This window comes from Alexandromys fortis, unplaced genomic scaffold, assembly GCF_014885135.2.
Source record: "Alexandromys fortis isolate MF-2015 unplaced genomic scaffold, M_Fortis_MF-2015_v1.1 scaffold_22, whole genome shotgun sequence".
Lineage (NCBI taxonomy): Eukaryota > Metazoa > Chordata > Mammalia > Rodentia > Cricetidae > Alexandromys > Alexandromys fortis.
The window spans coordinates 12,111,559-12,135,681 of NW_026067900.1; the positions used below are offsets into that span (position 1 = coordinate 12,111,559).

At 42.2% G+C, this 24,123-nt stretch overlaps 1 protein-coding gene across 1 annotated transcript in view; it reads left to right on the forward strand.

Moving 5' to 3' along the window:
• Nucleotides 1–24,123, forward strand: part of Cd109 (CD109 molecule) — a 102,979-nt gene that overhangs the window by 30,640 nt on the left and 48,216 nt on the right. Inside the window, exons 5-10 of the mRNA XM_050126341.1 lie at nt 2,667–2,792; nt 16,816–16,855; nt 18,970–19,054; nt 20,894–20,990; nt 21,516–21,657; nt 22,169–22,278. Of these exons, the coding sequence (XP_049982298.1) occupies nt 2,667–2,792; nt 16,816–16,855; nt 18,970–19,054; nt 20,894–20,990; nt 21,516–21,657; nt 22,169–22,278 (600 nt within the window). The remainder of the gene's footprint in view (nt 1–2,666; nt 2,793–16,815; nt 16,856–18,969; nt 19,055–20,893; nt 20,991–21,515; nt 21,658–22,168; nt 22,279–24,123) is intronic.

Sequence of the window (24,123 nt, forward strand, 5' to 3'; positions counted from 1 at the left end):
AAGTAAACGCCAACTGTGCAGATGCTATCCTCAAAGAGGCCACTGCTGCCAGAGGCCCACACAGCAAACAGGAAGCTGAGCTTACACCGCTGGTAGACAGGAGAGAGAGGACATTCTATGCAACAGAGGTCCAGAAGGCTGGATTTTTGTGGTGCACAAGTGAATCTGTACATTGGGAAAAAGACGGACCTAAAGGTAGAGATGGGCCTGCAATTGTGTAGACTCCACTCCGGGCAGTGAAGCCGTCTTCACCTCGGGCTCTGCTATGATTCTGACAGACACCGTGTGCTTGCCTGGGTCTGTGTCAACCATTTCAACCCTATGCTTCGTTCTCGGATCAGTTGTTCCAGATGAGAGTGAGCAGGAGTGGAAGGGTGGGATTGGGGGCCTTAGTTAGAGAGAGGGGTGTGGTGGGAAACAAACCGGAAAGAGAATGGGATAGAGTCGGCAGGGCTGGGAGTGTGGGAGGAGAACGCTTTGCGTGGTTGCTGCATGGAGCTGTTCTTGTCTATGAGGTTATGGGAAGTGGACCCTTGCTTAAAAGGCTCTCTGACATATTTTACTGAGTGGAGAGTTGACGTGGGTTTGAATCCCGAGTCCCGTCATGGTCGTGTGTTGATGCTAGCGTATGGCCAGGCCAGTCAATCACAGTCGGGTGTGTACTCAGTCTCTCCAGCAGTCAGCTTTTCAACTGTAAGGAAAGGTTAATTCTGCTCCTTTTTCCTCCCTCCCCATAGTGTCATTTCTACTTTCAAATCAGATATGCACAGGCACGTGCGCGCGTGCACACACACCCACACACACACACACACACCCCAGCCCTGCTATACTGAAATGTAGATTCAGTGTATGAGAGAAAATGTGCTATTTGTCTTTCCGAGTCTGGCTTAGTCACTGAAGAATTATCATTACAGGTAAGCTGGAGAACCCGGCACAGTGGGCCTTTAATGAACGAGGGCGGTAACTCCACAGCGAGAGCTCATTTCCTCCCTCCCTCTTTCCCAGTAAACACAGTCACAGTTTTTATGACATTTTCATGCATGCATATCATTGTATTCTGTTAATAGTTACCATCCATCGCCCATCCTTTTCCCTTTTCCCCTGGTTCCCTCCCCTTCCCCAAAGAGGCTTTCATGTTATATGTATATGAGATGAATATATATCTGCGCACGGTGGCCAAAGTGGTACTCGTTCTTTTCCCTCTCATTTCTCTGTCCTTTTGAGTTCTTTCCCCCCCCCCCCCCCACATAGTACCATTTCTACATAGAACACACACAGAGACACAGACAGACCTTCCGACAGGCAGACAGACAGACACACGCGCGCACACACACGAATCCCGCTATATTGAAATGTCGACTCCATGTACGAGAGGGAATGAGGTAACTTATCTTTGTTAGTCTAGCTCATTTCATTTAACGCGTTGTCTCCAGCTGGTCCACTTTCCTGCCAGTGGCACAGATGGCAGAGCTTCTTCCTTTACCATGCACACATACCACATTTTCTTTACCCATTTCCGTGTAGATGGCCATTTAGGCGGCTTTCATATCTTGGCTATTGTGACTAGCGCTCAGTAAACATGGACGTGCAAGTGTGTTGACCTAGATTCCATCAGATGTTTGCAGAGGAGTGACAGAGTCAGACCAAGTGGTAACTCTCGCTTTGTTTCTTGAGGACCCTCTGTTCTGGTTTTCATATTTCACTGGTTTGTATGTTGGGGAGTTTCTTTAAGTTACTGATGTAGGTTTGCTGGAGTGCACACTGCGTGTCCTCTATAGAAGGAACTGTAGCATCAGGAATTAAAAGGTGGCTCAGAATCCGCGTGGTCTCAGGAGAAGTCATGGGAAAGGAAGACAGTTTGACTTCTTTTCCTTAGCGATATAGATCTGCCATTTTCCAAATACTCCCTGTGTTGTTTCTTTTCTCAGGGCTGTGACAAAATGCCCGTGGGAGCACCTCAAAGAAGGGCCAGTGTTGGCTCATAGTTTGAGGGTGCTGTCCATCATGGCAGGGACCATGGTGGTGGTAAGATGCAGCTGTCGCTATGGTGGCACGAGCATGAGGCAGCTGGTCGCATGACATCCGTGTTCAGGATGCAGAGAGAGATGAAAGCCGCCTGTCTTCAGGCTCCCCTTCTCTTTTCTCCCCTGCTTCACTCTGAGTTGGGTGATTCCTTCCTTCCTTCCTTCCTTCCTTCCTTCCTTCCTTCCTTCCTTCCTTCCTTCCTTCCTTCCTTCCTTCCTTCCTTCTTTCTTTTTTTGAGAAAGGGATTTTCTGTATAGCTTGTCCTGGAACTAGCTCTTGTAGATCATGCTGGCCTGAAACTCACAGAGATCCACCTGCATCGGCCTCCCGAGTGCTGGGGTTAAAAGCGTGTGCCACCACTGCCCGGCCGTGAGCCCACCTTCATGGCGGGTCTTCTGTCCTCAGTTACACTTTCACAGATTCCCCCCACCCTGCCAGGGGTGTGTCTCCTAGGTGACTCCAAACTCTCCCCCAGTTGACAATGAAGTTTAACCATCATATTATCTTAGTACCATGTTTTGGGGGAAAGTTCTGGACTGCCTAGGGAAGGTGGGTACTGCCAGGCATCATTCCCAAGTAGGATCCACTTTCTCTTGGGCAGCCTTCCACAGCTAACACTCATGGTTTGGTTTTTGTTTTAGGATCCAAAGTCTAACATGATCCAACAGTGGTTTTCTCAGCAAGGTGATCTCGGGGTCATCTCCAAAACTTTTCAATTATCTTCTCATCCAATGCTTGGGGACTGGTCCATTCAGGTTCAAGTGAATGTGAGTATAAATATACTTTTTGGGGAGATTATCAAAATTGTTTAAATTGTTCATGTGTTAAAATTTCGAAGTCATTCTATGAACAGAAATAAATTACCATGACCATCTAGACAATTTCAGTGACTTAGTGTTAATTTGCCATATTTCTCAATAGGGTGGGCTTCATTACAGTCATTGCCTTTTTTCACCATAGCCTGTTTGAAGGTTTAAACATTTTGTCATAAAACAGAATAAATGTGTGCTTATTAATTGCATGTGCTGACTCTTCTAAGATTGAGTACTGAACACAAAATTCTCCAACTGGCACATTTTATCTTTCACAAGAATGATTCAAACGAGCAACTGGGCCAACCTGCGTCATTCTTGCTATAAGAAATCGTGGCTTTACAGTCACATTGACGCTGTTCCTCAGGCCTTTCTCCTCACAGTTCCTGCCTGCCTCCTGCATCTACTTCCCTCAAGTACACGTCTGTGACCTAAAAGGACAGGAGCATAGAGTGTACCCTCTATTGCTCTCTGTCTCAACTTCCCTCAGATACAGAAATTGTTTTTTTTTTTCTTTAAGTTAGTGTTTATATTGCTGCAATGAAACACCATGACTGTAAGCACTTTGGAGAGGAAAGGGTTTATTTTCCTTCTGCATCAGTATCATAGTCTGCCATTGGAAGAAGTCAGAGCAGGACCTCAAGTAGGGCAGGAAGCTGGAGGCAGAGCAGACGCTGAGGTCATGGAGGGGAAGCTGCTGACTGGCTTGCTCTCTCCATAGCTTCCTCAGCCTGCTTTCTTATGGTACCCAGGACCACACATGGCCAACCACAGCAGCCGTCAATTGCCAACAGTTGTCCAGCTAGGGGTAGGACTTTATGAACCCTGCCCTCATCCATGGTGGGATTTTGTTGGGCTTGTTTTGTATTGCTTACGCCGTTACAGCCACTTTTGAGTTGATGTGCGCTGTGGCCCTGTCATGGCTGCTACCGTCGGCTCTTTGTAATTGTAAAAATTGTAATGTTTCCACCCTCTCTTCTGTGATACCTGAGCCTTGAGGGTGAGGGGGTGTGACAGAGATGTTCCATTTAAGGTTAATCACTTCATAATCTCTTATTTTCTACGTGTTGACCAATTGTGGGCCTCCGTGTTAGTCACTGTCTACTATAAAAAGAAGCTTCGCTGATAAGGGCTGAGACGTGCATTAATCTATGGGTTTCAAGATAGGAACTTAGAAGACAGTTCCAAGTTCTGCGTCCACTTAGCAGAATAATAGTATTAGGTTCTCTTCTAGGGCCTGTGACCCAGCCAGCCGTGGGCTTCTGGCCTAATGAGTAGTACCTGGCATGAGTTCTGTCTTGAGGAGTGGATTTTAAATCCAAGTAGTTGGTTACTAAAGCCAAGTGGTTGGTTGCTCAGATAACATTTTTGCACACGTGGGCATGTCTTGCTAGGCAACTCACTACTATAGATAGACACACGGTCACAACTGAGTAAGACTTGGTTAATTTCTTCCCCTAGTGGCACATCTAGGACCTTCCAGAGAGTAGGGAACAAACTTCTAGATTGGTACTAGTTTGATTTTTCCAATGTCTTATAATTCAATATGTGGTGTCTTCAGTAACAGGGTCTGGAGGACAACCAGGAGCAAATGGTAATAGCCGGTGATGTTTAGGGGAGCTATGGGGTCACACAAAGAAAAGAAACTCATAACAGGACCTGAGCTTTTTATTTGCTTGTTTCTGGTATCTGGAAGTAGCATCCTCCCCATTCCCCCATCCCATTATAGGAAAACTCCATTTTAATTTCTTTTATGTTTACATGTATACATTTTAGGAAGCTTCTAAAGTAGTAGTTTTCTATATGGTAGTAGGTTCGTCTATGGTCTTTTCAGAGGTCTTCAGTGTTAGTTGTAATGTTCCCCTGCTCCTCTGTGTTCCCTTTTCTACAATACAATAGTCTTGATTCAAACACGGCTTATTGATAAGAGGACCTTTGGCAAGCACATAAAATGCAGTTTTTGTGACCGCTTAGAATTGTCTTTCCACAAGGGAGCAACCCAGAGGAATAATTTAGTTGTGTTTTTGAGATATTAAGACATTTAACTTCTTGGATCTCTCTAGTTGGTACTTTTTCTTTCTTTCTTTTTAAAAGAGGGTCTCATTATGTCTGCCTCTGTCTCCGGGGTGCTGGGATCACAGGCCTGGACCACTGCTCTATTTAAAAGTAATGTGACCAAGTGATGGGTCAGTGAGCCTGCCACACCTCAATCTTTTGGTGCTCCTTTATAGGTTCGGGTGAAAGAGTCATACTTGGTGGTGTAACTATTAAGCACATTTGTCTGGTCTATCTGATATGAGTTGAAATATTCACAGATGTAATTCATTATTGGCAAAAATTATTTATCAGTTCGTGCTTCAAAAAAGTAAAGGGGTTCTCACCTTAGAGAGAAAGGTTATTTATTCGGACATGAGTTGCAACTCAAGTGACCCTTGATTTTACTCTGAGTGAAATCAGCCTCAAAAGGGCAACTGCTGTGTGATCTCAAGTAAATGCAATATTCAGGATATAGAATATCAGAGAAATACAAAGTGGAATGGTGGATGCCAGGGAGGGGTGGGACAAGGAGGTGGAGTTGTTCTGATGGTGTAGTTTCTGTTCTGCGAGAGGAAATTCCAGAGATCTGTTGCCAACAACATGGGCAACAACACCACAGAACAGCGCTCGGAGATGGCTATATGGCAAATTCATGCCACTCAAATTAAAATTAGTAAAAAAAGACCAGTGTCACCTATTTATGAGATATGTTGGTCATTGAGCGTATAATATTTACATTACTCTATAGTTTGTGATAGGCAGACAAGTTAATATTTAATCAGTTTTTATGTAGATCCTGGAAGAGGTGCGAGATGATGGATCAGGTGAGATGCGTGAAATAGCATCTGCCCGCAGCAGAGTAAGGAAGGAATCCTGTGGACAGGCTGTGGGGGCTGACTTAAGGGCTCACGCTAGAGTCCTATGAGACTCTTACACCTGCTCAATGCCCAGCGGTGTCTGCAGATGTTTGTACAGTCACCAACTTCAACCTAGTCAATTTAGCTGATCTTTCTGGACGCATGACATGGCTCTGAAGACTATTGGAGGCAGTGTTGCAGAGAGGTTCATATATGCAGCGAGTGTTCATAATACTTAAGTATTCGTAAGTGTTTAAATACTATATGTAAGATTTGTAGTGGAGGTGTTTGCTTATTTGTCTGAGTCGTAGCTTAGCATAGTAATAACCAAAACAAAAATCTAGACATTAGAAAAATATGAAATTGGAGAAGATACAGGAACTGTAGGCCACCATGAGAAATGCTGATTTTCAAGAGTCTCCCCGTATAAGCACTGACACACTATTATAATAAAATAAATGTATTTATATTATATAACAAGCATATAATGTAGTAAATTTTATGAAGGCTGACATCTCCTCTGGGAAAGCACAGACATAGTTTGTATATAGATTCTCATTGATTCTTCATAGAAAATTCTGTGATAATGGCGCAGCTATGTCCATTTTACGTCAAGAAGACCACAGCCTAGAAATTAACCTCTCAAGACCACTGATGTGGGAAAGGGGAGCTGTTTTGACCTCCCATTTGACCTATAGCTCAGTCCAGAATCAATGGCAGCTCTCTAGTCCCTGATGCTCTAAGCCTCAGGTCATCCACACTAGAGCAATGAACAGCAAAGGTAATCTACAAATACATAAGGAGCGTGTCTTCCAGACCCTGGACCGGGCACAGTGCTTGCGTATAAGATAACAATGATTATTTGTCTTGATATAAATGCGATTTTACAATTTTCTCATTTTAGAAGGTATCTGTATCCTTTTCAAGACAAACGCTAAGTGCTTATTGATGAAATGCCAAAAGAGACATACAAGATAAAAGATAGATCCCTGTGCTGGCCACCAGAGGTCAGTATACTCAAAGGCATGTTTGAAGTTGGCTCTGGCCGGTGGCCTCACTTCTGGTTTTTGTCTTTCTTTAACTCCTGCTTTGCGTCCAGGGGTTTTTATATTTATCACCTACTTGTTTTAGCAGTGAATCAGGACTATGGATGGGGCAGACTCATTATCTGAACACGCCACCATCAAATACCTTGTTTGTATTTTTTGAGGCAGTGACCATTCCCATTACAAAACTGGGAGAAATGATTTTCAGGAGAGAAATTTGAAACCTCATTTTTTTCTGTTTGTAGAAAAACTGTGAAATAATGTCCACATCACCATGGAAAGACACGGTCAGAGGTCTCGTGTGTAGTGACTGTAGATAACCAGAAAGTGCGTGTTTTAGTCACACGGTCCCCCAGGGCAGGAAAGGATGCTTCAGTGGACAGCCTGTGGGTTCCTCGGCATCTATCCAACTCTAACGTGTTCATTTACAGGATAACACAGTCAGTCGTTTCTGGCTGCTAGCCTTTCTAGAATAACTTAAATTGCATTTGGTTATTATGTATTTCTTCTCCTTCCCTCCCTTCTCCCCTCCCTTCCTCTCTCCTCCCCTCCCTCCCTTTCTTTTTTATTACATAATTTTAAAAAATCCGCTCTTTGGGAGTTTCACATCAACAATCCCAATTCCATCCAAACATTACTTTCATTTTCAGGATTTTGGGGTAATGACTTTTGTGGGGTGTGTGGTGTGTGTGTGGTATGCATGTACATGCGTGTTTGTGGCTGTGGTGTGTGTGGTATACATGTACATGTGTGTTTGTGACTGTGGTATACATGTACATGTGTGTTTGTGACATGTGTGGTGTGTGTGTGTGGTATGCATGTACATGCATACGTGGAGGCCAGAGCATCTTCTTTTGTTCTTGGTTTTATTTTAATTATTTTAAAAAAGCTTTAGACTTAACTACAGAACTCCATCTTATTTTGTTTTGGTTTGAACAGGATCTGTCCCTGGTATTTGTCTGTCCGCCCCTCTCTGTTACAGATTTGTGCCTTCACACCCAGCTTTTATGTGGGTGCTGGAGACTTGGACTCATGTTCTCACGCTTATGTAGCCGGCGTCTCACAACTGAGCCATCTCCCCGGCCCAGCTGCTTCTGATTGACTAACATTTCTAGGTCTTTCACGTGTACTGTGAGGGTGATTGTGGGTCTAAGTGAGTTTTCTATGTGTTCATAGACATGCCGGTTTTTCACATTGTTATGTAACAAGTCTCAAAGTACCATAATTACGGGTTTTAGTGCCAGACCTCATGGATCCCTTAGCTCCATCTCCTCAGTGGGGCACACACTGAGTGGAGACACGTGGCTGGTGAGGATTACACGGGTCTAACGAGGTTGGGACAACAGGCTAGACTGTAGCACAATCCCTAATTGGTCTTAATAAAAACCCCGAGGCAGATAAAGGGGTAAATGCTGAAAAATCAGAGAAGCAAAGTAGCAAATCTTGGGGTAAAAACAGAAATGAGACGCCAGGGGTAGGAAAGTCTGTGCTGCCAGACAGCGCGAATGGGGCGCATAAGACAAAACAAATCTTTAAAAAGAGAGAGTAAACGGAAATGATAAGCAGAGCTTTTGACTCTTCTGCCTCCAGTGACGTCACTGCCTCTTTCTAGTCAGTCTTCCAAAGCGAAAAAACAGTTACCTAATCTCTCTGCCTTCACTTCCCCAGTCTCTCAAGTTGTGGCTTGCGGTTCCTGTTCCCCCGTTTTTATCATGTGTCATCGCGTACACATTGGCATTTTGTGAAGTTTGCTTTTCAGTTCATTTCATAATTCATTTTAGGAGAGTCCGCTCATAGGGATGCTCTCAACCTCTGTCTATGAGCCAATGACTCTCAGGTTTGTCTCTGAGAACACCTGGGTCTCCGAATCGTCCCTGCGATTGTCCCCACCGTCTCTGGTCGTCCCCCAGCATTCTCCACTTTACTGGATTACTCCGCCCTCCTTTCAGTCTGTGTTAGCCGGTGACCTTGGCATTCTCCTTGACATCTTATGCTTACTTACCGCTCATATCCAGCCTCCACCGACTTCCGTGGCATCTACTCTGATGTACATTTCAGATGGACTCGTTTCTCTTTCTTCCTTGCTCTCTGGCTCCTTTCACAGCTGCCATCACAGTTTCCCTGGATAGCACCAATGTCTCTTAGTCATCTTCTGCAAATGTTAAGCACATTTCTATACTTGCAACCCATTCTCTACACAGCAGGAAATGCAATCTAAACAGTGCTTGGATCATGTTATTCTCCAGCTTAAAGCTTTCCAAACACTTTTCATGGCTACCCAAGACTTTCCTTGATCTGATTCTACTTCTCCACCCCGCCTCCAGTTTTAGCCTCCATGAATTCGATCCATCCTGATATACACATAAATATATTTGGTAAGTGTCTTTTCACTAGGCTGGGCTCTCTTTACAGAGAAGGCACCTCCCACTTCCATCACAGTGCCTGGCACCCATTTCCTGTTGAAGGAGTAGATGGAGGGAAGGCCAAATGGATGGATGGATGGATGTTTCATTATACTTGCGCGCTAGCCTCGGTGATTCGGATTCAGTGGCTCCAGGGTGGCAGTTGGACCTCTCTTATTTATTAAGACCACCATAGATGGCTCTGCTCGGTTTGGGTTGAAATCCCTAGAGAAGTGCATTGTAACTACAGTTTAGAGCACAGATGTTTGGGCTCTAAACACAGCAAGGAAAGGGCAATGTAAATGTTAATAAACATCTTCAGTCCCTGGGCGAGTCCTTTTATTGACTGTCATTCCTCCAAGTAAGCCAGCATAAATGCAGTACACTTTTATATGATGATGCTTCCATCGTGATTTTTTTGTTCATTTTAATGCTTTTTAAAAACTAATTTCATGGTAAAAATCAAAGAGGAAGAAGATTGCCTAATATTTTATAGATAATAGGCTCAAGCATGTCCAGGTGAGTAAGGATCTAAATGATGCCAGTAACATGGGACTGTTCTCTTATGAGTAAGGCCACACATGAAGGTGACAAGAAAGGGCCTTACAATAAGGAGTTGAGGTGGGTTTTAGGTGACAAATACAGAGAGCTCTGGATTGGGAGTCACGAGGTCCCCAGAGGTCCTTGGCTTCTTTCCTCAAATACAGAGATCAATAAACTAGGAGTCCGAAGATGCTCTAAGTCCCCAGGCCTTGTGCAACAAGTTCAGAGAGCTCTCGATTGGGAGCTGCAGAGATGGGCCCTAGGGACTATGGGCAAGTCATTTCAATGCTGGATTCAGGTTTCCCTGCTGAAACCTAGAGGGCTTTTATTAGAGAATGTTTAAACTCTTCACAGCTCTGTAAGCGTATGTGGCAAGCAGATGGACCAGAGGGGACCTCAGGACTTGGAGGGCAGCAAGGCAGGTGGAGGTGCAGTGAGGCTCTGAGCTCAGGCACAGCTGTAGACAACAGAGCAGTGATGTGCTGTGTCAAAGGCTTGGGGCAGTAGTAGCTGAAAAGAAGATTCAGTCTCTGTGTGGAGCTGTGGAAGATATTGAATATCCACCAGGTTGAATTGGATTAAGGGAAGAAAGGGGAAGGATTAAAAAATTCCTACTTGATGTATAAAGATGACACATAGAATAAGCTAAAATGTAGTTGACTGTTCATTGTGCTACTGTGGTCTTCTGGCACTGGAATCGCCCAAGCTTGCTTCTTGCTTATTAGACATTAAAACAAAGCTTCTTCTTCTTCTTCTTCTTCTTCTTCTTCTTCTTCTTCTTCTTCTTCTTCTTCTTCTTCTTCTTCTTCTTCTTCTTCTTCTTCTTCTCCTTCTCCTTCTCCTTCTCCTTCTCCTTCTCCTTCTCCTTCTCCTTCTCCTTCTCCTCCTCCTCCTCCTCCTCCTCCTCCTCCTCCTCCTCCTCCTCCTCCTCCTCCTCCTCTTCCCTTCCTTTCTTCCTCCTCCTTCTGTTGACAGAGGTTTCTGTCCCACCTGGTCCTGTAGCTGTTTAGTCCCAAAGAAACACACAGAGGCCTACATTAATTATAAACTGCTTGGCCTATCAGCATTCGGGTGGTGCAGACCACCCCTAACACAGCATATACTCTTTTTGTTTTCTTTTTCTTTCTTTGGTTTTTTGAGATAGGGTTTCTCTGGGTAACCATGGCTGTCCTGGAATTTGCTCTGTAGATCAAACTGGTCTTGAACTGAGAGATGCACTGATCTCTGCCTCCCATGTCCTGGAATTACAGGCATGCAGCACCACTGCCAGACACAGCATATACTCTTGGCCCTGCTGTTCCTTGTAGCGGGCCAGCGAGTAAATTCTCTTTAGCTTTTCAAGTGTTCCAAGAGCATATGAGTGGTAGTTTGAAGAGGCTCCCAAGGACACATCCAACTTGCTGCATTGTTTTTACCAAAGAACCTTTCTCTAGGTTTGAAGTAAGGGGTGAGTGACTCCCTGCTGAGTTGGGGGGGGGAGATGCATGTCAGAACTGCTTCCCTGAGACCATTCTCCTAAAATTCTCCATAGTTTATCTTCCTCTTGACCCTTTCATGTCCTTTACACAGATGAAGGGGTGAGAATTGTAAGGTCAGGTTCTGTAACCCTTTACAAGTCCCACAGAGAGTCTTGCACTTTGTTTTCCAATGTGGCTGTAGTTGCATCCATTGTCTTGGGGCAGAGACCAAAACCTAGTCTGAAATAGTTCCATTTTAATACTCCTTTATGTACAATCATATGAAAAATTCAGTTTGTCTTTAATCTTTATATGGAAAGTAGTTGCAGGGTTGACTAGATGGGCCAGTGTTCAAGATGCTTGTTGACAAGCATAGCTGCTTGGCTTTGATTCATGGAACCCACACGGTGGAGGAGGGAACCAAGTCCTGTCTATGGCCCTCACACTCTGAATACTCCTGATATTGTCTGGGAACCAACTTTTACAAGTTGCCCTTTGACTTTCATACAGGGAGAGAGAGAGGGAGAGAGAGGGGGGAGGAGGGAGAGAGGACGAAGCGGGGAGAGTCTCATTATTAGAGAAAACTTTTCAGTAGCCTGAGATGGTTTCAACAGTGTCTGTGCTTCCAGTCTGTAGTCTAGTCTGGCATCTGTTTCTCGGTTTTGAAGAGGGGTAGTGAACTGCAGTCTTCATCTCCTTCAATTGCCTCATTCCCACAATATACTCTCCTACCATGTGCTGTTTATTCTGGGACAGGAGTCTAGATAGACTACAGAAATTGCTGAGACTATCTCCTGGATCTTTTTTTTTTTTCCTCCCTGTTTTTGACTTAGACCTTTAGAAGATCTAGTCCATATACTGGAGTGAATGTATGTGCTTTCTTTCCATGGGAACTGTGAGTCAGCGTCCATCTGGGAAAGAGGAGCTCAGAGGAAACCGATGAGCTAAGTGTTCTCTTGACTGGAAAGTGTCTGCTTGGAAGACTCAAGTGTCCCAGGTCAGCCCTTCCCTCCAGTGTCTGACAGAGTGAATGTGGCTTCATTTGTTCAGTTATACTTAGCTTGAAAACTCGTTTTGAAGTATATTAAATTCTTCTCAATTTTATGAAAATTATTAAATTTGTATGTCCCATAAAAGATGAGGTTATTAATTACTTGTGTTTTGTCATTGTTTTTTGTTTAGTCAAGCTTACGTTTAGTTTGCTAGAACTAATACAGAATAATTTGGAAATGAATTTAATTAATTCCTTTCTTAGAGTGTAAGTCAGCAAGCTGAAGCGTAAATCCATCCTAAAATCTTTTTTTTTTTTTTTTATAAATAAAGTTCTCTCTCTCTCTCTCTCTCTCTCTCTCTCTCTCTCTCTCTCTTCCTTGTGACAGAGTTTCTTTGTGTAGCTTGCCTTTGCCTCTTGCTAACACAAGGACAAGTATTTAGGATGCTATTGGGTGTCATGCTGGTCTAGTAAAGTGGCAGGAATAGATTCTCCTCTAGGATCTATGACCTTCCTAGCCTTCTAGGATTTCCCTCTTGCGAAGTGGGCCTCGAGTCCAACTAGACAGCTGTGGTTCCTGCCAAGGCCTAAGAGGCATGACTGCACTTTTAGGTGTATCTTGTCATCCAGATCGCTGTTGTGGTCCATAGGCATGTGATTCAGAGTTGGGTAGGACTATGGATTTTCCTGCTTTGGCAATTTGCGTAGCACCATTTGGTGCTACCAAAACTAACTTGGGGAGGAGGAGGTTTTCTGGTCAGATCTAGCTTGATTTTTTTTTTTTTTTGAGTCCTGTGTCTGAAGTACATGGTGTCTTCAGCAATAGGGATTTACCTAATAGGGAGACAGCCCAGGACAACAGCCATAGCCTGTGTTATCTTGGGACTCTTGCACTTTCCTGACCAAGGACTCTAAAAGATTTCTCATGCCTAGTGCAGGGCTCTTGTTAGGAGGTCTGTGGCTCTCAGGTGGAGTATTGTCAACTCAAGTGTCTTAAGCTCATTTAACACACACACACACACACACACACACACACACACACACACACACACACAAAACATTTATCTTGCTAGGTCTGGGTTACCCCACTCAGTATCATCTTCTCTCTCTCTCTCTCTCTCTTTTTTTTTTTTTTGTTTATGTTTTTCGAGATAGGGTTTCTTTGTGTAACCTGAGCTGCCCTGGAACTGAATTTGTAGATCAGGTTGGCTTCAACTAAGAGATCTGTCTCCCTCTGCTTCCCAAGTGTTGTGATTTAAGTCATGAACCACAACATATGGCTAATATAATCTGTTCTAGATTTATTATTTACCTTAAATTTCATTTTCTTTAAAGCAGAATACCATTCCACAGTGTATATAATATTTCATTCTCCATTCATCAGCTGAAGGATGTTTTAGGTTGTTGCCACTTTCTAGCTATGGCTGAGCGGTTACCCGTAGAGTAGGATGTCAAGTCCTTTGAGTGTATCACAAGAAGTGATGAACAGCTGGGCCTTATGGTAGATTTCTCTTTAGAGTTTTGAGACTTCTCCACACTGATTCCCAGAGAGGCTGCACCAGTTTGCAATTCCACTGGTAGCAACTGAGGGCTTCCTATTTCCCACAACTTGTAGATTCAATGCAATTTCCTAAGTCTCCATAACATTCTTCACAGAAACAGAACACACACACACACACACACACACACACACACACACACACACAAAATCCTAAAATTCACAGAACTATAAAAGACCCCAGATAGTCAAAGCGATTCTGAGCAAAAAGAACAATGCTGGAGGATTGCCATTTCAGATCTTAGGATATATGTTTTCAGTATGTTGACACTGTCGTATAGCTGACACAGGGACCATCTGGCCTCCACGGTTTAAAGTGTTTAGTGTCTGGCCTGTCTGGCTCTTTACCAGAAAAAAAAATATGTGGATCCCTGTGTTAGACCATCAGAAAGAAGTACTTAGTACACAGACTTTGTTTTTTTGTGATTATATATGGTACAAATGGCTGCTGATTGTCAAAGTTGTTATTAGCTTTAGCTGTTTCAGTCTTTTCTACCATTTCCCCTTTGTTACAAGGCCTTCCTGTGCAACCCAGACTGTCCTGGAATTCTTTTCTCACCTAGGCTGGTCTACTTCAAACTGGTGACTCCCCCATCTCAGCCCAGCAGTGGTGAGGTTTCAGTTGTGTGTCTCCGTGCTTGGCTCTCTTCTACCACTTTTGAATATCTATTTTGTAAAAGAGTTTTACAAAAATAACTAAACTCATTGAAAAAATTGATCTAGCTTCTTGACTATCCAACAGACAATATGTTGCAAAATTCATTTTTGTTTCCCAGATCCTTTGGTCAGTAGAATAATTTATTTTGCCACTTTTAAACACCTTGGGAAAATGTGTGACATAAAGTGCATATATGAAATGATTTCTTCATTTACTGTCATGATTAAAGGGATAAAAGAGGGAAGGACTTGGCTTTTTTTTCTTCAGCTTCCTTTGGCATGGCTTCTTCCTCTCTGTGGCATTGATTCCCTAGAAACTGAGAACATAGTCATGGTTCCTTTTCTTTCTGTTGCTTGCCTCCTCAAGGCTGCCTGACTCTTTACAGGAGAAAGTTATTTGAAGATCTCAGAAGAGATACTGTCTGATAACTGGGGCTCCTCAAGAACTGTGGCAATTGGCCTGGGGACAAGAGTCAAGTAGGTCATGTTTATACATGCATTCATTCAACAGACATCAACAGCATGCTAAACTGGCTGCCGTGCCCCAAGAATTTCAGTTTCTTGAAGAGGGTGGAGCACAGCCAATGATTATGCATATTATGTTAAACAGGGCACAGGGTGCTGTAGGGGAGAAGGGGCATGCTGAATGACTGGGGTGTGGGGGGGTTGACAGGGAAGAAGCTCCATTCGGAGAAACAAACCCAGGACATTTGGGAGGACATGGCAGCAAGGGGATTTGAACCTGAATCTCTCAGCTGAGACTGGGGCTAGAGATAATGATTTAGGAGCCATTACTATAGAAACAACAGTTAAAAAAAAAAAAAAGGAAAACAAAACTACAGAACTCATGTGTTGTTTTACATGTACTAGTTAATGTTTGCTGTATATGATTAACTCAATAGAGAACATCTCATTACCCATGCTAACTAACTTTTAAATTTAAACCTTTAAAGATTTATTTGATGTATAAAATGTCCTACCTGTATATAGGCATGTGTACCAAGAACATGTCCGGTGCCCTTGGAAGTCAGTAGAGGACATTGGAACTGGTGGAACCAGAGTTATAGGTGGTTGTGAACCTCCATGTGGCTGCTGGGAATTGAATCCAGGTCCTCTGGAAGAACAAAAGCTGAGCCCCTCTTCCCCCTGGGTTTATTTGTCTTGGCCTCAGTAGTAAAGAAACTATTCCAAAGACTAGAATTGTTCATCAGCAAATGGGGCAACATAGCTGAATTACTGAAAAGAGACTACTTCTCTGGATCCTGTTCAGTGAACTCCCCCTTGTAGCAAGCCACCAGTCAGCTCTTCTGTGCCAGACTGCAACAAAACAAGTGACTCTCCCCATGGTTGGACGTGTTTGCTGAGACCGTCAGAATCCTTGATTAGACAGGCTGTAAATGGAGCCTGGCTTTGTCTGCACCTTACAGTGTTATACTTCTTGCTGTTGTTGTTTTGGGGGCAGGGTTTCTCCGTGTAGCTCTCCCTGTAGGTCAGGCTGGTCTCGAACTCAGAGGTCTGCCTACTTCTTTCTCCCAAGTACTGGGACTAAAATGTGTGCACCACCATGTCTGGTTACTTTCTACTTTTTTTTTGTTTTTGGAGACAGGATTTCTCTGTAGCTTTGGAGCCTGTTCTAGAACTAGCTCTTGTAGACCAGGCTGGCCTCGAACTCACAGAGATCCACCTGCCTCTGCCTTCCGAGTGCTGGGATTAAAGGCGTGCACCACCACGGCCTGGCCGTCATTTCTACTTTTTAAAATTGGGTATCTCTCTGTTGTCTGAGCTTGCAATTTTTTTTTTTTTAACACTAGGTAGGGCTCTGTGTGCAGATTTGTATCAATTCGACTGTGATCTTAGAGTCCTGTAGTGTAGGAGCTTAGTGGTGGTATTGGAGGCAATTTCTGAAAAATGCAGTTCTCTCTAGTTATCTGCTAAGTGAGCTCTAATAAACTCATTTTATGAGGGCTGGAGAGATGGCTCAGCGGTTAAGAGCACTTGACAGGGTTCAACTCATAACTGCCTGTGACTCAAAGATCTGACACCGTTACACAGACATACATGCAGGCAACACTGATAAAATATAACAAATAAATTATTAGATAAATTATTTATTAAATAAATCATTAAAATGATAAACTCACTTTACTCATCATGACCTTGTTTGGGGCAGTTTGTGGCCTGTTGTTGCCATATCAGTTTGGTGACAGTTGTTAATTTTATATCTTCCTGGATAACAAAGTATAGTGAATCAGAATCATGAAGCTTATAATATTTCTATATATGACATGCCAACAATTTATGTGAGTGTGCAGTTGTTTTGATCTTTAAACTGTTATATGTAATTCAAAAATTATTTTTCTAAACATTTTATAAGATAAGAGAACAAAATAAACTAACTCCCATTTGGTTTTTGTCTTGTCTTCCCAATAGGACCAGCAGTATTATCAGTCATTTGAGGTCTCGGAATATGGTAAGAGTTCCTCAATGTATTTTGAAGGAAGAAAACACTTTCTATAGAGATGAGAAATTTTCAAGAGACATGCTACTTAAAATAAAAATTTCAATAAAGTTAAAACTTCAGTATTCCTTGTAGGATCAAACATACATTTCTTTGTAAATGTTCTGAAATTTTGTTATAAAGAAAAAAGTAGACAAAGTATCTAACATTCCAAAGTCAGTTTTTTCTTATGACAATATTTTTCTTTCTTCGTTTTTATTTTTTTATTTTTTCTCTTTTGTTTTTTTTTTGAGATTTATTTATTTCTATTTTATGTGTAGAAATGATTTGTCTTTATGTATGTCTGTGTACCACATACGTGCAGAGCCTGTGGAAGCCAGAAGGGGTTGTTGTATCCCCTTGGAACTGGAGTTACAGATGGTTGTTAGCCATCACATGGGGATGCTTGGGATAAAACCTGGGTCCTCTGGAAGAGTAATCAGTGCTCTTAACTGCTGAGTCATCTCTCCAGACTGCTTTTTTAAAATTTTCTTTTATTTTTTCTGTAGTACTGTTTGGAACTTGCTTTTTAGGTCAGGCTAGCCTCAAATTAGTGGTTATCATCTCATCTCCCAAGGACCTGACTTCCCCCCATCCTGCTGTACTTATAAAATAGTAAAACTTTCTGATTCTTTGAAAACTGGACATTGGAGTTGGGGACATGGTTCACTTGAGAGCATGGGCAACGCTTGGGTTCAGTTCCTAGCACCACAAAAAACATAATTACCAGTTTGACATGGGTCATTTTCTATATCTTGATTTGGTCAACACGGTGGAGACAGGGCTTTTAACTCAGGAAGGTCATCTTCTTGCAGGCTCCAGATTGCATTGTAAGCATACAGATCAAAACAGTGGATCCAGCTGTTTTCCTCAGTGGCTAGAGAGGAGGTAGACATGAGAAAAAGTCCAGGGCCTCCCTACTAGCTGATACATTAAATAGTGGCTTTGAGTTTGTAGATGAACCTTTTAACTTTGGTTATGTAACAGTTAATGGTCACTCTTAATTTAGGCAAAGGAATTCTGAAACATAGGTTGTTACATTTTTGTGCCCCCAGATCCTATGTTTCCCATGGTATTTTCACATCCGTATGTCATGGCCTGGAACAGGGACCAGCAAAGTGTTTTCCTGTAAAGGAACTAAAAGTAAGATTTCGGTCTCTGTAGGCCTTGGGTAATTGTTATAATTGCTCATCTTTGCCTCTGTAGAATGCAGCAGATACAGAGAATATGTAAGTGAATGCTGCTGCCACGTATTAAAGTATACATCACCACATATTTATTTTTTGATTTTTTCCAACCAATTAGTAAAATTAATAAAAGCTACTCTTAGCTTATGCTGGCCATACTGTTCTGACCCCTGATCTGGAACTGTGTGTGTCACCCAATGTCCTTACCATATACAGGTGTATGGTCCTTGACATGTATCTGGTCCCAATATATGTGTTATATATGTAAAATCCATATCAGATTTCTAAGACTTCCTGTAAGAAAAAGAAAGTTGATTAATAATAAGTTTTAAGTTTTGCCTAAATAGTAAAACAAGATTTTAGACGAAGGAAATGAACAAGCAGCCTCTGCCAACAGTAGAGTACTTTATTTAAAATAATATTAATTGTAAAACATTTTATGGCAGGTATAGAGATGGTTCAATGGTTAAGAATGCTTCTTGTCTTGTAGAGGGACCAGGTTGGGTTCCTGGCACCCACACGATGGCTCACAATCACCTCTAACTTCCAGTTCCAGGGAAGCCAGGGTCCTTTCCTCTCCGCAGGCTCCTCTTGCACACGTGTAATTCACATGCATACACTTTGGCACTCACACGTGCAGGCAAAATGGATAAGTAAACAAACAGTAAATAAATGTAAAGCAATCAAGCAAAAGCCATTTCATTATTATATAAAGTTGACCTAGTAAGTATTTCTAATTTTGAATTACATAAAGGGCTTTTAAATTTAAGTTAACAGTGTGTGTGAATAAATCCAAGTTCCAGAAATACCAATTATCGACTAGTTAGAACAACTCTTTGTATGGTTGAACTGAAGATGCTGGTAAAACAGAGTCCTCAAAAGATTGCTCTTCTCTTCCAGTGTTACCGAAGTTCGAAGTTATCTTGCAGACCCCGTTGTATTGTTCTTTGAACGCTAAGAATTTAAGTGGAACCGTCACAGCAAAGTAAGTTGCATCTTTCTTTTGGAATGTCTCTAAGCTGTTGTTTTTTTTTTTTAGACAAAAAGTTCTGTATACAAGCCAGGCAGTGGTGGTGCATGCCTTTAACCCCAGCATTCGGGAGGCAGAGGCAGGCGGATCTCCATGAGTTCAAGGCCAGCCTGGTCTACAGAGCTAGTTCCAGGATTGACTCTAAAGCTACACAGAGAAACCCTGTCTCAAAAAACCAAAATAGACAAATAAATAAATAAAAGCTCTGTACTCACTTAAGAATGCTAGCGCAAGGTTTTACTTTTTAAAGAGACCCTAATGCACAGTAAGCAAATGCCTGCAATACTTCATTTAGCCCAGACATCTCCAAGTCTTTGCATCCATAACTCTGCTTCAAGCTGCCACTCTTAAAATGTTTACCATGGACTAGTTATGAAGGGGCTTATAGCATGCATTGTCAGGTTTCTGAAACCTTGTGTATTTAGGAGCTGGGGAGATGTCTTAGAACGGGAAAATAAATTCTTAACCCCAGAGTCATTTCTGTAGACCCGGCTTTAGATTTAAACCAGAATTAAAAAAAAATAAATTGTGTAAGCATATATTAAGTTATTATTTTAAAGTATTCTGAGCTATCATATGATATGATCGTTATAAAATATAACATCCTGGCATTCTGGCTCTGCCTGTACTGACACAGAGCACTTCAGATGCCGAGGCCTGGGGTGAGTGATTTTGGCACTGTGGTTCCCAGCCAGGTCCCTACTAACATCGCTGCTTTTGTTTGGAAGGATGCTATATTTGAAGGTGGATTTTTTTCCTTCCTCATCATTTGGAAGCTTCTGTATTTGCTTTGGAATTTGCTCAGAGGAGAGATTATTTCTGTATCTAATTAACAGATTCAGGAAACGTGAGTTTAGCATTACAGTTCGTAAAATGCAAAGCAAAAAGCCCAGTGTTTGAAATAGAGATTGGAGGAACCCAGCAAACACATTTTAAAAAGATTTTCTGGCTGTAAAGTGATTTATTGAAGATTGCCTTTCTTTTACATGAAGAACGGTCTGTACTACGAGAGGGAATAATTAAGGGAATTAAGTAAAGACTGTAAAGTGGCAGCCAGTGAAATTTGACACAAGAAAATGAGTTTGAAGTGATGGTTAAAAATATTATTTAAAGTTTCCTTGCAAAAAAATTGTCAAAGATTTTTGGTAGCTATATATGTGCACATTTGGTACTCTATAGTCTAAGATCTGATAATCCCTTCCTGGTGAGTCCTGGGACATGTGACAATCGGCTATGATGATTATAACTTCAACTAACATTTAAACATTTTTGCAGACGGTGAAGTTTGTAGATGCAGGTGGTGGCCAGCCCAGTGCTGTAAGACTTTTCAGTCTTTAGAGCTACCGTGCCTTTCTGTAATGCTGGCGCTTCCTCCATGTCCTCTAAGTGGGCGAAGACGGTGGACAGACATCGCTTGAACTGATTTTAGATGCTCTAGTTCTGAGTTCCACTTGGAGAACTAATCTGAAGAATCACCATTTGCCAAGAACACTCCTCGTTCTTAATGTTTTCCTTGCTGCTTTATGTTTGCATGAGACGGAGGGTTGAGAAGTAGCCCAGCCCAGCCTTGAATTTGTCCAGTCTTAGCTTTCTGACTGCTAGAATTACAGTGCTAATATGACTGACTTGGGTCTTTTTTAAATTGTAGGAGAGGTGTGTTTTTAATGTAATTCTTTTCTGTTGAATTGCTAGTGTCTGCTTATTGAAAGTGATATTTTTTGCTGTCTTCCTCCGACACCAACAAGTTGAAAATGTAATAATATAACATTTTTTTTAAAAAAAATTGTTTTCCAGGTATACATATGGGAAGCCTGTGAAGGGACATGTAACACTTACATTTTTATCTTTATCTGTTTGGAGAGAGAAGAAAAATATCACAAAAACCTTTGAGGTAACTTTTGCAGATATTTTCTCTTTTACAATGGAGATATTTTAATCTTGATTAAAAAACAGAACTTAGCTGGTTGTGGTGGCACACACCTGTTATCTCCACCTTTGAGGTGGAGGAAGGGGGGGGCAGTAGTTCTAGACCAGCCTCTGCCATCTAGCAAAACAGACCAGCTGTCAGACTCTGTCTCACAAGTAAACATGAGCAAACAACAGAGATTAATTATAGGAACCACAGGACAATGTAGCCCTTATTGAAAGATTACACCCATTTTCAACATAATGCATGATAGATGGTATAAAGAATTATGAATCAGATCATAGTATGGAAAATTTAACTTTTTTTCCCTAAAAATAAAGTTTTGTACAGAATTACCAAAATAAGACCCTAAGAAAAGACTGGAACTTTCTAACATTGGACGAGCGGACAAAGTGGGGCGCGACTCTCGAATGTGACTCAGCTTGAGTTTTATTTCTAGAGTTTAAATTCCTAAAGCGAAAAGTAAACTGGAATTTTTAAACAAAACAGATAAATGGATCCGCCAACTTCTCTTTCTCTGATAAAGAGATGAAGGAGGTGCTAGATTTCTCGGATGAGCACTCTGTGCGCATGGACCTGGCCATCCCCGGGCCCATAGAGATTGTAGCTGTCGTGACGGAATCACTCACAGGTTTGTGGCCATGATGATGGTAAAATCCTGTCCTGTCTGTTAGCTGTCCTCTGTGCTAGCTCTCTCATGGCTTCTAGGGAGGCTATTTAGTGTTGAAAGCTTTAACGTGTAGGGTGTTTCATAAGAAAATCACACAGGAGGCCTACATTTTCAGCAGACTGGCTTCTTCTCTCTTTTCTCCTTTGCCACTTACTCCAAAATGTCACCTGTTCCTAGATAGTTTGTTATTTTAAGAACATAAAAGTTAATTGTTTAGAACCCGTTATTACTAGTTTAACAGATTGTTTGATTGACCCAACGAACAAAACGTCTTTGGTCTGTATTTGGTGTACAAACTACTGAGGGAGACTAACCTGTTGGAATTCTGAGCTTCTCTTGGGACCATACTCAATCACAGAAGTAGGCTTATGTGCCCTGGTATCTTCAGCTCCTTCAGTAAGACGCTTAGGCAGACACAAGCCTTTGGTGGCATTCTGCTTTTACATTCTAAATGGTGCAATCCTCAATACAGGTATCTCAAGAAACGCAAGTACCAATGTGTTTTTCAAGCAACATGATTACATCATTGAGTTTTTTGATTATGCGACTGTCTTGAAGCCATCTCTCAACTTCACAGCCTCTGTAAGTGTATTTATTACCTAAGCATGAGGATCAGTGAAATGAAACCATGGGAAATCATGTGCTCAGTGTCTTTAAAACTAAGTCAAAAGGAGGTTTCTTACCTTCCTCTTTAGATATATGAACACGGAGAATTGCTCCCACATGACCTTTGTCATATATATTTTTTATAGTGGTTTCTGAGAACAGTTAAATTTTGCCCCCAAAATTTACTTAACCAGCAGTTTTTTTTTTATATGTATTACAACATTGAAGCTTTTATTAATGAAGAAGTGACAGTCGGAATTTTTAGTTTGATGTTGAGGACTAGATTTTAATTTCTTCAAAGATATAGTATTAAAATTATTATTAAGGATGTTCTTTTTTCAGGAAAAAATGTTGAATTAATACTTACTTAGAAAACACGCAAAATGATGTATTTATTTTTAATATTTTCCTTTGTATGCCATTTGCTCATTGCTCATATTTATGCTCCATTCCCCAACTTGAATGAACTTTGACAATGTGCTGGGCATGGTGCTGGGACAGGTTTATGAAGCCGTGGGAGACCCAGGGAGGGAAAGTATGTTTTGGGGGTGTGGATGGAGACTTTCAAGGGATGCTTTTGGAAGAGGAAACTTTGAATGATGACAAGATTAGTAGTGTTTTACATGTTTGCGCGTTGGCGTGGGAGGCAGGGAGCAAGATGACGTAAGACAAAACAAAGCTGTCGGTAAGACCAGGGTGCAATCAGAAAAGTGACTGGACCTGGGCACAGCAGCTGAGGACTTTGCTTGATTAAACAGGAAGCAAAGCTTAGTTAGGAAATGATAACTAAGGGAAGACCCTGAGCTTGGGAGGGCCTCATGAGTGTGTTGAACTTTACACTTTAGCCAGTGAGAGGACTTGGAGCCTGTGATCACAGGTGGGGTGGGGGTGGTAGTGGGGGTCGGGTAGAGCATGTGTGGGGTTGGTGGGAGGGAAGACGCTGAGAAAGCTGTGTTTGTGGAGGGAGAGATCCCTCGAAAGCAGTGCTTGTGGAGGGCTGTTTGAGGTCTGTGAAAAGAGAGCAGCAGCAGCCAGGAGTGAGTATAGTCTGTGGTGGTAGCTATGGGAGTGGAGAGGGAGGGCAGAGAAATTACGGGGCTTGGTACTCACTGAGTTTGGGAGGTGGGGTCTAGGTGGGCACACTGAGATCGCCAGTCTGTCAGGATGGCGGTAGGTAGTAAGAACAGGAAAGGTATGATGGTGTCTTGGTTAGTTAATGTACTGAATTTGAAGTGACTGGGTATCAGGTAGAGATTTCTTCAACGGAGCGACTGAGTATGAGTGAGGATGGGAATTCTGAATTTGGGGTATAATCACTAAGCTATGAAGCTAAGCCAGCTGAGTGTTGGAAATTTTGAAGAAAGAAAAAGAACAAGGAGCCAAAGGGGACACAGAGTGTTACCAGACTTGGGATCATAGTTAGGGACCCAGTAAGCCATGTTTACCTTGAGAAGCTAATTAAGGCAGACAAATTAGTGGTGAAAAATAAACAAAAGGAGATCTATTCGTTGAGGTCAGAGTGGGATGAGGTACAAAGAGATCCAGCGACCTCATCCCTACAAGTCCATCTTTGGAGTCATGGACCCAAGGCTGGAGTCGAGGCCAGAGCTGGCATAGCTAAGCAGTCACAGGCCTGGCAAGGCATGGTCCCATCAACCAATGGCCCATCTTGTCTCTCCTGTAAGGTACCTAACAGACTGGAACTCTAGGAGAAAGGTTTCCCCTCTGGCTGATCCAGGCCTTTCTCATCTCCCAGCATGAGAGTCCTGGGGAAATTCCAATGTCGTATGTTCCATATTTTTGTTATCTGATAACCGAAGG